The sequence below is a fragment of the Quercus lobata genome, chromosome 6 (genome assembly GCF_001633185.2).
Source record: "Quercus lobata isolate SW786 chromosome 6, ValleyOak3.0 Primary Assembly, whole genome shotgun sequence".
NCBI lineage: Eukaryota > Viridiplantae > Streptophyta > Magnoliopsida > Fagales > Fagaceae > Quercus > Quercus lobata.
Window position 1 is genome coordinate 32350619 of NC_044909.1, and position 17364 is coordinate 32367982.

A 17364-nucleotide genomic window follows, 5' to 3' on the forward strand; every position below is an offset into this window, starting at 1 on the left:
AGATTTTGTAACTCGAGTTTATAATCGAGTATTATAAACTCAACTTCTACATGGTAAAAGTGGTTCCCCGTGGAAAATTTGTCCACATATCTGTATGAAAAACCCCGAACTCAAGGATTAATAGCTCGATTTATACCTTTGATCCCAAATTTTAAACACTCGAGATATTAGTTTCCCAAATAGTATTGAAACGTGACAACTAAAGAAATTCTTAAAAATTTAAGGTTAATTGGAAAAAAAAAATTCAATATAAAGAGGAAATAGCAACTAAACAGTATTTACCTACCAGGATTGTCATTGTAATTTGAAACCTAAAAAGTCCTGTTGTTATAGTTTTTCTCCCTCTTTTCTTCGCTTTTAAATATGTAAATAGTACTATGAGACCCATTTTTAATGAAAAAATTGATTAAAAAAAATGAAATTTCTAGGTCCATAAACAGTGCACGAATACATTATTCACAAAAAACCAGTCAAAAGTTGCGGTTACTGTTTATATACCGTACATGAACAGTATCTCTTGTCGGGGAAAGTCGTGAAAAAAAAAAAAAAAAAAAAAAAAAAAAGCCAGGAAACTTAAAACGCAACGTGGAACGAACTCGCTGATGGGAAAGGAGAGAAAAACAAAGCAATGCCAATAGCTCCGTCAATCCGCTGTTCCCAAACTCAGCCTATTTTTATTTTTATTTTTTATTTTTTATTTTTATAATAATTGCAACATTCAAAATTGACTTTCCCACCGTCCCGCTCCCTTCTCATCTCCATGGAATTGGAGGCTCCTTCTTCTTCGCCTCAACAATCCTCCATTCCCGCCGTCGATTCCATTGCCAATCCGATGGTCCAAGATCCTCCTCCTCTTATAGCCACGACCACGGGTCCCACCGACAACGGTGAAGAGAATAAGAATACGAAAAAGAAGAAGAAGAAGAAGAAGAAAAATATTATCTTGATCACGAAGAACAACAATAACAAGAAAAGGGTATCTAAAGATTATGATAACCATTCCTCGTCTTCATGTTCATCCTCATCATCTTCGAGCACGCGCGTGGTTCTCAGACGCCGAAACCCTAGGCCTCTGTTTGGCGCCGCGTCGCCTCGTAATCTCGGCAAGGTGGACGCCATCGCTCTCCCTCTCGGAATGTCGATTGCAGCTGTTGTTGCTCTGGTTCGAAATTTTGACCCCCCCCTTTTTGTGTGTGATTTATTTCATTGATCAAGTTTGAAAATTTTGGGTTTTTTTGTTATTTTGATTATTGGGTTTGTTGTTTTTTGGTGATTTGCTTGGTGGGTTATTGTGAAAGTTTCGATTTTGATGTTGTGTTCGATTGTAAAGTCTCGTTCTTTACTCTTGTGTCAGATGTGCAGCATATGCTGTTGAATTTTGATTGAATGGGAAGTTTCGAAATTTGGAATTGGGTTTAAAGGGTTTTGCTTTTTGGGGGTTTTGATATCTATGAATGTTTAAATGCATTGAAAGTCTATTGCTCATTGAGATTGAGGTAACAATTCAGTGATAGGTTATGTTTTGAAACAAGGCATTTGTTGCATAGAGTTTTTTTTTTTTTTTTTGGGTGATTTGCTTGGATGATCATTGGGAAAGTTTTCATTTTGATGCTGGGTTTGTCTGCAATTCTTGTTCTTTATTCTTATTTTTATCATATGATGTTGGGTTTTGTGAATGATTGAATGCAGTTGAAGGTCAAAGAAAGTTGTTACATGATAGTACTGTATGAAAAGTTAGGGTTTGAGGGACTTTATCCGTCTTTAAAATTTTTAATTTCATGCTCTCACTTACAAGGAAAAAGGGGGAAAAAAAAAACCGAAGAGAGCAACTTTTGCACGTCTTGATGTGTGTGTGGAGTGACCTATGGGCATCTTCAAAATTATTGGTCTGAACTTAAGTTCCTAATATGAAGGCTTTTTTTTTTTTGTTTTAATTATGTGATGGTTTAAGTTTTCAATTTACTTCTATGAGCTCTGTGTCAATTCTCTCATTTTTATTAGCTTTAATTTTTATGGGGTAAGCACTGCATGGGGTCATATAAAATCAGTGCTGAGACTTGGTGTCTTGTGTCTTGTATGGTCCCTATTGAATAAAAGTCTTTGAGCACTTTAAAAGCCAGTATCTGTGGCTCAAGTTATTTGTGTTTAGCGTCTTGCTCTAGTGATTCCCACACATTAACCTATACTATACCATACTATCAAACTTTTTATGTGAGATCCCATAAGAGAAAATTATGCATTAACAAATGAATGTTGTACTTGTTGATTTTAGGTTCTGGAAACGAAAGACACAGCAGGTGGAAGGATGTCTATCGATCATCTTTCAACGGTATTCTTATAGCCCTCTTATCAGATATTGTGATTATTAAACTTTGCCTTCCACCAAAGGATATGTGCATTCATGGGTCCTTCCCATGTACCATTCTTGGCATGCCCCAAAAGCTTTAATTTGATCACTGAATATTTCAGTGGGGCTCTTAATTATTGCTTATCAGGGCATCATTGATCCTTGGCATCAGTGATTCACATGTCAAATGTCTACAGTTGGTAACTTTTCATTACTGTGGGGGTTGCAACCTTCTAGACATGTCTTCTAAATTGATTTATTCTTACTTGCAGATCTGCACTTCGGCTGTCAGAGAATCTTTAGTCAATGTAAGCCAGACCTTAAACTGCTGACTCATCCATGACTCTGGTTTTTCAAGTTAAGTTTCCCCTTGAAGTTCATATCAACATCACCCATATACAAGCTGCTAAAGTGGTATCTTTTTGCCTCTTTTCTTGATTGCCTATGTGGCTGCAGGTCTTTGGTGTAAATTTTGATTGTTTTATGAGGAACTTTGAGAAGTCATTTGGGAGCACCTTGAGGACCCTTAGATTGATCAATGAATCACATGTAAAAAGTGGGGGACATCATTTCAACAACCTTAATGAAGAAGGCCCTACTCCAGCTGTGACTCTTGATAAGGGAGGATGTACAAACAACTCCATTGTAGAAGATTTTCAGTCAGATGCAGCCTTGCAAAATTTTGCAACTCAGGATCTATTAAATACCATTGAAGAGGTGAGAGAGAATATGCTAACTGGTTCCATTACTCAGGAACTTGCCCTTCATGGGCAAACAAATCAAGTGGCTTGTGTCTTTCCGCGCATATCTGATTCTGCAATCAAGCAGTCCATGCATGGCAGTATTCAGAATTCTCTCATAGAGCAAGCTCGTTCTAATAACCTTAAAGTTTTGGAGCTTGGTCTTACTATGAAAAGATTGAAGTTGAAAGAGACACAGCTGGCTCTTAACTATGATTCGAATCATTTAGAGAGGTCAAAACTAGCCATGGGAATATCAAAGGCATCTTTTAAAGCTGAAAAATTCCAGAGTCAGTTAGAAGAGACAAGACATTCTGAGCTGCTTAGAAAGTGCATAGACTGTCTTGTTGCTGGTTTGCTTATCATGTCAGCTTCCCTGTTATATGGCACTTATGTGTTTTCATACAAAAGGATTACTGAAGCTACTGAATCTTGTACACCTTCACCCAAGGCAAGTACAATTTATTTCTGCTTTCAACTTCTTTAATTTCTGCTAACATAACATCATAGATGTGCTTCTAGGTTCAATATGGAAACAATAAGAAATAGGTGTATTTGTCAAAATATGTGGTTTATCAATGAAATTGGTATCCCAAAAATACATTCATCCAAAATAGAATGATACATGCAAAACAATGTGAGTTCTCCAAAATTAGTTTAGGACTTGTTTTGTCTGAGGTCTTATCTTAATGGCTCAAAAAAAAAAAAATTCTGCTGCTGCTATTTTGAAAAAAAAATCCAAATCTTCAAATATATTCTTGAGATTAGTAGCACTTGCTTGCTTATAAAATAAAAATAAAAAATCAGTAGCAGTTGCTTCAGCCAGACAACACTCCACTTATGACAATTTATTTTGGCTGTATTTTCTTCCCAATGCTATTTTACTTGTCTAGGAAATGTTTGGTGATGCTTTTCCTGTTTCAGGAGTCCAAGTCTTGGTGGATCCCAAGCCCAATGGCATCTTTCAATTCAGGGCTGCATGTCCTTCGGTGTCAGGTTCAAGTTGTGAGTCGAATGCTGTTTGGTGTCTTCATGATTATCGCAATTGCTTTGTTGCTTCTCCAGCGCTCATCAACTACAAAACAGATAATGCCTGTTACGGTCATGCTCTTGCTGTTAGGAATTGCCTGTGGTTTTGCAGGCAAGCTTTGTGTAGATACTCTGGGAGGGAGTGGATATTATTGGCTCCTATATTGGGAGATTCTCTGTGTGCTGCACTTCTTCTCTAATGTCTGTACATCAACCTTGTTCCGTTTCCTTCATGGTTCTGTAAATTCATCTCAAGGGACAAAAGGCAATGCAATATTTCCCTACTGGATCCGCCGATTTCTGTTCTATGCCATCTTGCTCTTGTTTCTACCACTATTCTGTGGTCTTGTGCCTTTTGCAAGTCTTGGTGAGTGGAAAGATCACATTTTGCTGCTGGTAACAGATTATCTAATTACTGGTAATGAACTATAGTTTGGAGCAGCAAGAAGAGCTTTTACACATTATGTATCAATGTTACTTTTGGATCTTTGAGCTGCATAACTTATTAGTCTCTACTCCCTACTATATCAAAAGCCGCCGACAATTGCTGTATTTTGGGTGAAAACTCTGCTGGAATAGCTGGGTCATTTATTAATGTATCAGTTATTATAATATCCTTGTAACATCAAGCTGTTGTATTTTAGTTTTAGTCTGGCACAGTGACATAGCTTGGTCTCCTTTTATAAGGAGAACCAAAGTTTGAATCCAACCCCCCCTCCCCCACTTTTTTTGTAAGTTGTAACGATTGAATTATCAAAAAAAAAAAAGAGAGAGAGAACTATGTCCATAAATATTTTCCTCCTTGTCTGATTTCTGTTGAAATGATAAGCCTGTGTTTTAGAGTGCCAAACTACACATTTGTTTAGAGACCAAAGAAATCCTTTTTAAAGGTGATAAGAGCAAAAATAAACATTTGATATCAATTATTCTTTTGACAAGAGAATATTTAACTCTATTGTGAGGTCAAATCTAAGGAAAGCCGAAACGTGATCTATTATCTTCATGCACTTTCGTCCCAGCAAATCTTTTTTTTTTTTTTTTTTTTTTTTTTTTTTTTTTGGGTGGGGGCATTACAAGCCATTTATTTGATTGCTGTGAGAATGGGAAGAAAAAGAGAACTTAGAGTTTTAAGTTTTAACTCAAAACTAATTTGTTGTAAAATATATATATGAAATCTTCATCAACTGTCTTTGTATGTAACAATCTAGATGTGTTTCAAATTGAGTTTTGAGAAACCACAATAACATACAAATTTTGGTGTTCATTTGGCAAAGAGAAAAAAGAGATACTGTGGTGGTTTATAGTACTGAACAAAACATTGATTTCTTTATTCTTTTTGCAGTTTAAGTTTGCAAAATACTGGAAACTGTATCAGATATAAATTTTACTGTTTAAAGTTAGGATTTTCAAGCCAAGAGGTTATCATATGTTGAGCTAATAGTTGATGATACGTCATATGCAGGGCATTGTATTTGGGTTTTGTCATGGCAAAATCTTGCAAAATCATATAAAGGGTCTATTTGAGATCCGTTTATTTTGCTAAAACTGAAAAAAATTTGCTGAAAGTACTGTAAATAAAGGTAAAAGTTAACTGAAATAGTACAATGAGACCTATGAATAGTATCAAAAAGTGCAGTGAGACCTTTGAATAATAGCAAAAATAAGCTAAATAATAAAATAAGTTGGAAAAAATAATTTTTTCCAAATGCACATGAAGTGTTCATCAAATTAATACCAACTTTATTTCGATTCTTTTGATTTTTTTTTTTTTTTTCTTGCTGCTTCTAAATTGAGCTGCTATTAAATGTCTGATCCTAATCCTAAAGCTTTGGATCCATTCTCATGAAATATGGAATTGCCTTGAATGACAGTTGCCTTCTCCCTTTCTTGTAGTTTCTGGATTAACTTGCTAGTTCAATATATTCCTGTCTAGGATTCTTTTCTATGTTTCATAAATTAATTTAACATATTCTTTTTATTGTTTGAGGCACAATCAAACTTGGATAATAAAAAGGCAACTAGTGAGCTTGGGCTATATGCTTACTTGGTTGCTATATTGTTATTTGGAAATTCTTTTGCTAGAATTTAGGACTTTAGTTAAGACCATACCACTAGAGGTGAAAAAAGAAAAAGTAAAAAACACAAACATTGTTGAGAGTGGGATTTGAACCCACGCCCTTTCGGACCAGAACCTTAATCTGGCGCCTTAGACCAACTCGGCCATCTCAACTTTGGTGTTGATGGTTAGCTGAATTCATTATTTGAATGTATAATAGAACATATATTTTATCTTCCTTGATTGAATTATACTTTTTTCCACTCAAAAATTTTGTCGGTTTTCAATTTGATTCCGTTTTCAAAATAGCCATTTCATTCAAGTTGATGGCAAATTTAATTGTTAATAGAAAAAAAAAATTAAACCAAAAGAAACAACATCATTTTATTAGTACTAATGGCTAGATTAGTAGCCAAAATAGATTGAATGAACATTTTGAAATCCGAATTAAAATTGGTGAACCAAATTATTTTAACTGCAAACCTTAAGGACAAAATTGTAATTTAATAAAGAAATTTAATTCTCTCTCCATAAGAGGAATTTTTGGTGTAACTAGTGTAAACCAGTGTAGAACTCACCCCATAGGAGATAAACGTTATATACCCGTCACACCATATACCATCTTCCATGAGAGGGTCTCAAACCAACAATTTCAATTAAGTTTTCACTAAGCTACAGTAAATTGGTTGTTACAAGTTGCTACTTGAAACGAAAATAGTATAATTTGTTTTTAATGTAATTACATTTTAAGCCCCATAATTCATAGGTAAACCTTAACGCTTTAGAAACCATAAATTTTCCAAAATGTTTTAATTCAAACCATAAATGATAAATTTATTTGCATGACATAATCAGGAAGATGCTAAAACAAAATGATAAAGTAAGGTTATTTCAACTCATGTGCTTATTATATATAAGTTATTTTTGTTTAGTTTAAATATAATCTTTTAACAACTTCACTTGTAATGAGTTTATGGTCTGGATTTAAATTTTTTTTTTTTTTAAATGAGAAGTGCTACTTCCACAATATTTTCACAACATTTTCACAACAATTTTTTTTTTTAGAGATAATTACAATATGCTGTTAACCCCGCAGTTCGAACCCTTTCCCCCCTAGACCCCCAGGCACTTTGTGCATAGGAAAGTGTCAATTCAACTACAAAGCCTTTGGTTTTCACAACAATTTATAAGTGAGAAGTTGTTATTGATTTTAATTTAAACATAGTACTGAAATTACTTTTTTATTTATTAATAACAATTCATAACAACTTATCACTTATAATTTTTTGTGAAAATGTTATGAACATAACATTTGTATGATTTAATTATAGAACTTTTGAAATTGTGAAATTTAATTTTGAAACCATGTCTAACCTGTAGGGTTTAAGCGCAATCTACCAAACATATATTAAAAGATAAACTCCTACTGCAAAGTATTTAGTTTCAAAGCGATTAAAACCCTTGCGTTCAAACTTGCACTCTCCCTATTGTGGAGAGACAGATACCACTAGATCTGGTGATTTTTTTTAAAACTAAATGGACGTGGAGTTGCTCCTTGCATTGAGGTGAAAGTTTTAACCAGCCATCGGTCATCTTTGTGGCTGACATTAAATTGTATGTTAGGAGAGACAAGTACTGTTCTTAGCTCTCATTAGGCAGACTCTTTCAAGGTACGCCAATAATGAAAATATGTAAATAGGACATTACTTGTGAAGCTCCATACTTGGTAGTAGGTACTAAATTACGATAGGAAAACCCCGGGTTTGTACATTTATAGAATTCCCAGCCTCAGGAAAAGGAATTCGCCCTTACATATTCTCTTTGTACCTTGCAGATTACACGTCGCATTTCATTAAGTGTAATGATTTGCTCTTGGTTAAAAGAGAAACAATATTTAAAAAGATCGTTACTTTTCTTATTTGTTTGTAAAGTTTGACATTTTAGTAATCCGAATTCCAACTCCGTCGCAAGTTTGCAACTCGGGAAGCTTAAAATTTTATATGAAATTTGAAAAGCCTCAAGATTGTATCTTACAATTTCCTCCTAGGGTGAGAGAGCACCACAATTGTTGATCTAAAACTTCTGAAACTAATACTAGTTTACATCTTTTGAGACACCTAAACTCTGATCAAGGAAATATATGATGAGGCAACAGGGGCTTGCCTCCCAACTCTCTGCGTAATAAACAAAATCTTTAAGCATCTGAACTGCTTTGATGCTACCATAGTGGGCTTAGATCATCTCTCAGGCACATTGGTCTTGAGACCAATCACAGAATCTCATGAGCCTTCCCATAATACCTGTTTATGAATGGAGCCTGCAAGGCAAAAAAATAAAACCAGCAATCAGAAAATTTAATCAATACAAAGTCAGTTAAAAGTTAAAACCTTGTGAAAGACATGGCCACCTTTCGTAGTAATGCTCTGATAAACAAAAATCTCGTTTCCATAAAACTGTCATAAAGCCCTCACAAAAAATATGCAACCAATCCAAGACTAGACCATAAGACAACACTCTTCTCTCCCAAGGATGCTTTTCTCCACAAATACTTTCCATAGGGAACACCTCTAATGAAAATTTTTAGTTCAATTTTTGTCCCTCATTTAAAAAGTTCCACTTACATCTTTTATGTTTTTCAGGGGCAAAAATTGGAACTTTATTATGTTTAAATGTGAAAATTTGCCTAGGCATAATGACAGTAACCAAATGACTATTTCAGCTTTCTTTCTTTTCTTGTTTTACTTTGCATGTGCAAACATAGTTGGAAATTTTGCTAATTTGAATTTGACATGAAGAAAGTGACGTTCATACAATCCCAAAATTTAAGAAGGATACATCTTATGAAGCGTTACATTTTAAATTATTACTTTTCATTTTGGCCCTATTCTCATTAATCATATTAAGCAATATGTTTGGCTAAAGTACACTTTTTACCCTTAAAGTATGGGGTTTTTTTTTTTTTTTCAATTTTGACCCTTCATGGCACAAAAATATTATTTTGACACTTCATATATGACCGTCCAAAATATGTTTTTTCCACTACAACAATAAAATTCCTACATTCCACTGCATTTTGGTGATAGTATTCCATGAAATAGTTAAAAACGAAGAGCATGTAACAGTCAGATTACTAATGAAAATGAACGACAACACCAATATGAAAATGGAATCAAACATATAGAATTGAATGAATTTTTTTATAAGTAGTTAAAATGAAAACTTTAAAAAGTAAAGGGCCAAACTGAAAATGATATTAAGCTTTTAAGGTCGAAAGTATACTTTAGCCTTTATATTTCAAGTGTATATAAATTCTAAGACCCCAAGCTTCCACAATAAAGAGAAAAAACTATATTAAAAAAGAAACATAACTTTTTTTTTAGAGGGAAAAAAAATAAGAACAGTCAGTAAACTTTTGTCAAGCCAGGTAGCCAGATATTTAGTATCAGAGAATACAAGCTTCATATGAGATAATGTTTATTTGGTCCTACTAAAACCACACAAATTGAAGCAAATAATTAAAAAGGAGTCCAAGTTTGAGAAATACATGAACACTGAAAGCTTGAGTCATTCATTTAAAGTGTTCTTTTGGCCAATTATCCTTAAAGAATAATATATGCAGTAAGCACCAATTTCACATTTAATTAGGACAAGAGGGAAAGGAACAGAAGATTTGACTATGTTAACAGCATCATGTAAGCACGCTTATAGTAGACACTGAAGTGAATTGTCATATCAGATGTTCAGGTTCTAAGATTATTTTATGCCCAAACTCTGTTATGTACGATTAAAGCATGAATAGCAATTTTAGAGGCCCCTTTTCTTCTATTTTATATTTCTTCTTTGGCATGCAAGAAAGGAGGCAGGATCAGGAGTGGTTAAAACTTAATGCACTCCTACAAAATAAGGCCACAACTCGATGCTGTGACCGGAATACTTTTTTCTGTTTCTAAAGACTAAGAATACAAAAGAATGCAGTTTTCTGTATTCTTCTGTAAAGGGCCTGACTAGAAAGTTGAAACCTGAAAGGTCGGGCCTTGCTGCAATGGCAAGTGCCAACAGATCATGGGTTCAAGTCTGGGAATCAATCTCCACCCCCCCAAAAAAAAAAAAAATTGGAGATAAAACTGTAGACCAATCATTTCTCCCAAACCCTGCAAAAGTGGAAACACTGTGCACTGGGTACAACCTTTTAGAGAGTTGAAGCCTTCATAGAAACCTTTTCTTTTCTTTTTTTGAATAAGTAAAACCTTCATAGAATCCTAAAGTTCAAACCTTTAATAAAATCCTCCAGGTTAAGACAAACTCAATCAACTGATTCAATCATTCACAAAATGAATTAGCAAATAGCAAACTTTTGCTAAACCATGACTAGTAAAAATTCAGCTAAGTGCACCAAGTCAAACAGAAATGATCCTACTCCATCAGATTAACACATTCAAGCCCATATAAACAACTAGAAACATCACAGTCAAAATGACCACAAACTGGTATGACTACAACAAGTGTAAAAGGTAGAGTTAACAACAAATGCATCTTGACCTTACATGCTTTGTCAGCATGCAATACATCTCTATACCGATTAAAGACATTTATTCTGGTAATAAGGGTTTTTTTTTTATTGGCAAGTTGTATACACCCAGTGGGTTTTAAACCAACGATCTCACCCTTCACCCATTCTTATGGGAGAAAGAATTTTCATTTGGACCAACAGCTGTTGACCTTATTCTAGAAAATACAAATAAAAGTAAGACATGAGAAATTATTATTACTCAAAACCGTCAGTTTTGCAGGTTAAGGCAAGGCTGCTTTGACAAGAAAAGGTTCTAATAATAGTTCAGCAATCCTAGCATTTTTTTTAATAAATAGAGCAATGATTTTCAAAAATTTACCTTAACACTCGATACATCAGGAGAATCTGGTGTTTGTACAGGGTAGAACTTGTAAAACCTCATATTCTCAAACGCTACCTTACTTTCCTCAGTCATCTCTTCAAGGGCTTTTTTCCGGGCTTCCCTTGCCTACAAAAGATGGAATTAGTAAAACTGCTCAACAGAGTTTATGCTCCTAAAACAGAGAAACTTGCAACTGTATCTGCCAGATAAACTACCTCACGATTAGCTTTCTTTGCTTCTCGAACTTTCTCCTTAACAAACTCCTGTAAGACAAAAAAAAAAGCATCAGCTCAAACCCCAAGTAAAGGCTTATAGAGAGAGAAAAATAATTAGTTGTTCATATATCATTCATTTTTAGTTTTTTACCTTGAAGGCATCCTTCTGATCTTCAGCCAATTCCTCCTCCTGGATCAGCTTGTCCGTGAACTCCTACAAATTATAGGTGCAATTCAGTAAGTTGCAAATAATGTAAGCAAACAAAACTCAATCATAAAATCAATGCAAGGGGAAACAATTTAGGGGACAAGTCCATCAAATGGAATAGTAATCCCAAGATCAAAGGAAAGGAGAAAAATCTGCAGAAACTCAATGTTGGGCACAAAATCACCCAGGAATGGGATAATTGGCATCAATATAATAATATTTGTATAAAATAAATTGAAGTGAGGAGACAACATTATTACAACTTCACAACTGTAGCAGTCTTAGATATACTAGAATGCAAATATAAAAAGGCTAATTCTGTACCTCAAGCTCATCTAACTCCCAATCAAATTCGCAGAAAATCTACAGGAACCAAAAGAGAATGATCAGTTTAAAAAAAAATTGTGCAGTCCATCTATCTCAATTATTCCAACTCCAATGAGCATCACTGACTGTATGTAAACATAAATTCATCTGTATCCAAACCATCATATGCATCAGTTCTTTTTCCATCACATTTTGTAACTTACCGGCTTTGGTTCTACTGGGAAAATTATCTGAACCTCAGTGCTTTGCTCAAGTTCATCTTCCTTGAATGGCTGGTAGAAATCTGCCAAAATAATGAAGCACATCAGATGCTAGCAAAGTAACATGTTATGGAACAGAGATAAACATGAAGGGAATCTTTGTACGCCTTAATAACCAAATAAAGTGATTAAATATGGCCAAGTAAAATATATCTTATTCTGAATCTTCCAGGATTGTCTACATAGTTGCCAACGAAAGAAACACAGAAATTTTAATCCATATTTGAACTTTTTACATTGAAGTCATTGATAAAAAGATGTTCATCATCCAAGCAAAGATCAATAAGAAGTTTGAGAACTAACAAGGCAAGCAGTACTCATATTTCTTGAGACGGTCTATCTTCAAATGCTTTAAAGCAGCCCTGCACAAACAATTCATACAAACAAGTATCCAAATTAAAATTGAATCCATTAGCAAAAATAATGCTTTATCAATAGCAAACAAGCTTAAAGACAAATTTTTTTTTTTTTTTTAATTGTCTAAATTCGATATGGGGATCAAATGGGACCCATCTTAGGCTATTTTCTTAATACTACATCTTAGGTTTTAGCTTCTTTATGATAGTAACTGGTTTAGTCTTGTCATATATAAGAACCCTATGTAAAATCCTTAAAGTTTGCTAAATGTCTTTTTGTGTTTCAAAATCCTAGTTAAAAACTCTTACAAACAAACCATCAAAGACCATATAACATCCAAGAAGATTTAAATTTGTTTTCTTGGTACTTATCACTGGCCCAGAACAGCAGCACCCCTGACTTTAGATTTCCTTCTTAATTTCAATCCCAGACCCTCTCCCTTTGCCTATGGTATTGCAAACCCAAAGCCCTCACATTTTACATCTGTGATCCCTAATTTAGCACATAGCCACACTCCCAATTAACTGTTCCCAGAAACTTCCGTAACATCTACTTCTTTTCAATTAATGAAACCCTTCAAAAACAAAATCAATTTCACCTTTTTTTTCATCCACAACCAGAAATTTAGTCATAAACTACCTATATCAACCATAGGAAGCCTCTAATCTGCTAATAGGGTCATTCCAACATAAAAGAAAGAAAGAATCCAAATAGTACCTTCACTAAATGCAGGAGATAGAGAATATATATATAAAGAGGGAAAGAGAGAAAGTGACAAAATGGTACCTTCTTTGAGTGCATCTTAATATATATATTTGAGACTTCAGCCTATCAACTTGGCTATCTCTGTAGAAGTATTATATTTACAATGACATCAAAAAAATAAAATAAAATCAAATTGTATCAATGAGGAGAAAACAAAAACCACCAAAACAAAACAAAACAAAGGGGACAGATGAAGTATATTAGCTATACACCCACAACATCCTCTTAATACAAAGAAATCAACAAATAAATTTTTGAAGATGCCCATAAGAAATATGTTATGATATCAGTTCAAAAAACCCAGCAATAAACAATAGAGATCCCATACCTGTCCTCAAGAGGAATATAGGGAACCCAGTCCATTTTCATTTGTTTCATGGGGATAATTTCTTCAGCCTCTCTCTGAACTGAGTTAATCCCTATCTTATCAGAGGGAGGGAAAGGAGATACAACCTGTAAAACAGGAATCCAAAACAGATTAACAAGCCAGAAACATGAAATATTTGTTGAGTTATGGAAAAAAAAAATCTATTAGCACTAACAACACTCACTAAAGAATAAAATTATTTGTTGCCTAACAAGAAAGTATTAGAACAGTGAAATAGAGACCAAAACACTTGCTTGCATCAAAAAGTGGTAGGAAAACAATAATACACATTACAAAATGATGGTCCTCAGGATATAATAAAACAAAATTAAAAAGGTAAAAATGGTGAGGCAATAAATTTGGGCAAAAAATTAAAGAAATGCTCTAAAGTTCAGATGTTCAGGATCAATTTTGATATGTCAGTGTCAGACTAAAAACCTATACAAACTATATTAATTTCAATTAATACAAATTTCCTTTTTTATAGGTAATAGGAATTTTATTGAAATAGAAGAGCATTGTGCTCACAATGATGAACACTCTGAACATGAAACAAATACATATCTCAAGAATTAAAGCTAACAGATGGTAGAAATGCAGAAAGTATAAGACAAACGACATCCACAATGTAAACCTAAAAAATAGATAGAAATGCATCATGTTCAATTAATACAAATTTCATTTGAAAGTTAGTCTAAGACGTTAAAAAATTTTAATTGATCAAAATAGATAAAAATGAACTAAAATATTGACAAACATTTTCAAGGCGAAGCCCCTTCTCACAAACAACATCCACAATGTAAACCTAAAAAACTATTATCAATCAAACTAACATACAAGTTTTTTTAAATAATTTAATATACAAAATTTAACTGTGTATAAAGCATAAGACATCAAAAAATTGCAATTGAGTTGCAAAAGAATTGACAACAAAAGTCCTTTCTCAAAAAATAAATACCACAGCTATGGAGGCAGGATCAAGTAAATTGTGCATCCAAGATACAATGCTCCAAGCCTTCAACTCCAGATTTCAAAGTTGTGCCTTAAAGTAACAGCCACATGGTTTATACCAGAGAAGCCTCAAGCATCTAAAAATATGAGCATAGGTTTTACCATTGTTTGCAGATTGAAGAAGCTGAAGGCTTGGAGGAAAATCAATGAGGCAAATGTAAAGTACCCAAAAGCCACATGGTGATATGTATAAATAATATAAACCCAGTGAAAATTGCAACTCAAGGAGCCACTATTAATTTAAAATTGAAAAATAATAATAAAAATAGAAAATTGAAGCCCCAACAAAGTTACTACATTATTAAGCAATTGAGAAATTGCAAGCCTAAGAAAATAACTTCCACAAATTAACATTAAATACAATTGATCATCACCAAAATTACATATAATCTTCAATACAAACTGATATCAAAAGGCAATACTGATTAACTTACAGCCACTACAACAGGTATACAGATAACTTTGCTTTCACCCTTGAAAGAGACCAATTGAGCTGCAGTACCAGAAAATATTGTGAGAATTGAATGTGATGGAAAAATTAAGTGAAAGTGAGAAATAAGCATTACACAGTGTCTAGCAACTTTGTACAAAATCTGAAATACAATCAGATATACTTCTACATGCAATATATTGTCTCGGTAATTCAAGAATGGACTCCAGACCAAGATTTATAAGAAATCTGTAAGCTACTCACGTTCTGTACAACCAAAGAGATAAACTTTCTTCCCATATAGCTTTCCATCTTCTTCAAATGCTTCCTAACCACAATTGAAACATTTCTGTTAGAACTAACCATTCTAACGAGCCCTTTAAAGTAATCTTACACCAAAAAAAGTGAGGAAAACCTCAATGAAATATTGAAGTCCAAGAAATGTTTGTAACTCACTTCTAGATTAGAGAAATTCCAGTTGAATTGGTAGACAGCGTCCAATTGATCCCACTGTTATAATTTCACAATAAAATATTAGCCTTAACAGGACAAATTATAATAACTTAAGATGAGAGAACCAAAAAGAATTAGCAAACCTCTGTCCCAACAGGGAATACTTCCTTCCATAAATCTTCCTGCATAAGCACAACAAAATATAAAACATAATCAAAAACACAAACTCGCAAGCTCCACTTAGGTTCACGCCTTTAACATGCCCACATCACAATGAAATTTTCCTTGCACAAAACAACATTAAGACAAAGCCAGAGCACTATCAATTAATAACTATCTTTTGAGACAACAATGCTAAGCAAGAGCAACAATTTACAATTCTTTTCTTTTTTTTAAAATAAATAATAAAAACTGTATTGATAAAGCTACTTTATGCAAAAATAGCACAAAGAAGGCAAAATGTACAAAGAAGAAAAAAGAAAATAACAGAGGAACTAATGAACAAAGGAAGGGAATCACTAGATGTGAGTCCCCAAGCCCGAGATCGGTCAAACAAAGAACTACTAAAAGAAGCAAGCAGCTGGTCTCCCGAACTTTCCACATCCTCAAACGCCTATTTACCTTTCAGTTAAACAAAATCTAATTCTAAAGGATAAAGCCTAACATGTTATTCTAAGAAAGCTTTATGCTCAGTTGGATGGAATTTTCAACTTATTATTAAGATTTTTGGTCATTGTGTTCTGCTATTTGTTAAGTTTTAGGAAAAAAAAAAAAAAAAACTTAACAAATAGCATAACTCAATTACCAAAAAGTCAAAAATTCCATCCAACTAAGCCTCTAGATTAATAAAATTCTTTAGAATTAGCTTTTGCTAGCTGAAAGCTTAAATTAAACGCAGATTTTAAAAAAATTGATAATAACTGATCACTTTCAGATTCATACAATGCAAATATACTATACTACCAAGCTTGAAGAATCAACACAAATCACAATACAAACAATATCGAAAATAAAAGGCTCGCTACTATAAACCAATCCAAGGAACAAACTATGTATTATTACAAAAGTAGATTGAATTTGCAAATAATAACTAGGAATTATCGATCTACTACCAAGTTACGCTTATCCTCGAAGTACTCGGGTTCAGTTTCGGACTTGGATGCTTTGACCCGCTTAGCTTGAGAAGTAGCTTTCTTCGATTCCTGTTGTTGAGCTTGAGGCTTTGCTTCTTCCTTCTGGCTCGCCTTTCTCTTTGCTCCTTTCCTCATTGTTATTCGTAGCTCACAAATTGCAAAGCGAAAACCTAAAGAGAGAGAGAGAGAGGGAAATAGGGTTTGGGGCTTGATTCGAAAGCGGTGGATCCGGATTTGAAAAATAAGAACTTATGAGTTATGCCTTGTGAGAGAGAGAATTATATATTTGAGAGGGCTTTGTTTGGGCGTGAAATAAACGCTGGTCCTAATTTGAAGAGAGAGAGAGATAGGCGCGGAAGGTATAGGGTTTGAGATGGGATCGAAATAATTCAAATTTTCAGGGCTGAGACCAAAATTATAATACAAAAAAAACTAGCGTACGGACAACGGCGAGGCCAGTGTAAATGCGAAAACGTGAGATGGGACAACGTATTTCTGTTTCGCCCACGGAGAAGTAATTCTGTGTGGGTATATTAAAGATACACGTGTTTGGTGTGTTTAACAAATAATCGGTTTTTCCTATCAAAAAAAAAAAAACAAATAATCGGTTTTGAAAACAAGTTTAACAGCTATTGAGTTTTTTTTTTTTTTTTTTTTTTTTTGGCTGAATAACAACTATTAGTAGGATGTTATTGATTCTCATATGGGTTAATTACTGTCACTATTTTATTATCCAACATTAAAGGTTTGTAAATTCCCACAACAATGAAATTT

General features: G+C 33.8%; 2 protein-coding genes and 1 non-coding gene across 3 annotated transcripts; 1 reads left to right on the top strand and 2 right to left on the bottom strand.

Moving 5' to 3' along the window:
• The first annotated feature begins 599 nt into the window (after window positions 1-599).
• Window positions 600-4820, top strand: LOC115995271 (protein CPR-5). Its single transcript, XM_031119775.1, has 5 exons — window positions 600-1162; window positions 2273-2329; window positions 2620-2655; window positions 2804-3538; window positions 4012-4820. The coding sequence occupies exons 1-5, from the start codon at window positions 761-763 to the stop codon at window positions 4546-4548; spliced, it is 1767 nt and encodes a 588-aa protein (XP_030975635.1). The 5' UTR covers window positions 600-760; the 3' UTR covers window positions 4549-4820.
• Window positions 4821-6265: 1445 nt separating this feature from the next.
• On the bottom strand, window positions 6266-6346 carry TRNAL-AAG. Its single transcript has one exon. It is a non-coding gene; the product is annotated as a tRNA-Leu (tRNA).
• A 1729-nt stretch (window positions 6347-8075) lies between these two features.
• LOC115995008 (protein HEAT INTOLERANT 4-like) lies at window positions 8076-17051 on the bottom strand. Its single transcript, XM_031119403.1, has 14 exons — window positions 16570-17051; window positions 15601-15639; window positions 15461-15514; window positions 15269-15332; window positions 15009-15067; window positions 13525-13649; window positions 13218-13277; window positions 12378-12436; window positions 12018-12097; window positions 11812-11850; window positions 11431-11493; window positions 11280-11327; window positions 11062-11190; window positions 8076-8489 (listed from the first exon to the last, which is right to left on the bottom strand). The coding sequence occupies exons 1-14, from the start codon at window positions 16723-16725 to the stop codon at window positions 8442-8444; spliced, it is 1023 nt and encodes a 340-aa protein (XP_030975263.1). The 5' UTR covers window positions 16726-17051; the 3' UTR covers window positions 8076-8441.
• Between the last annotated feature and the right edge of the window lie 313 nt (window positions 17052-17364).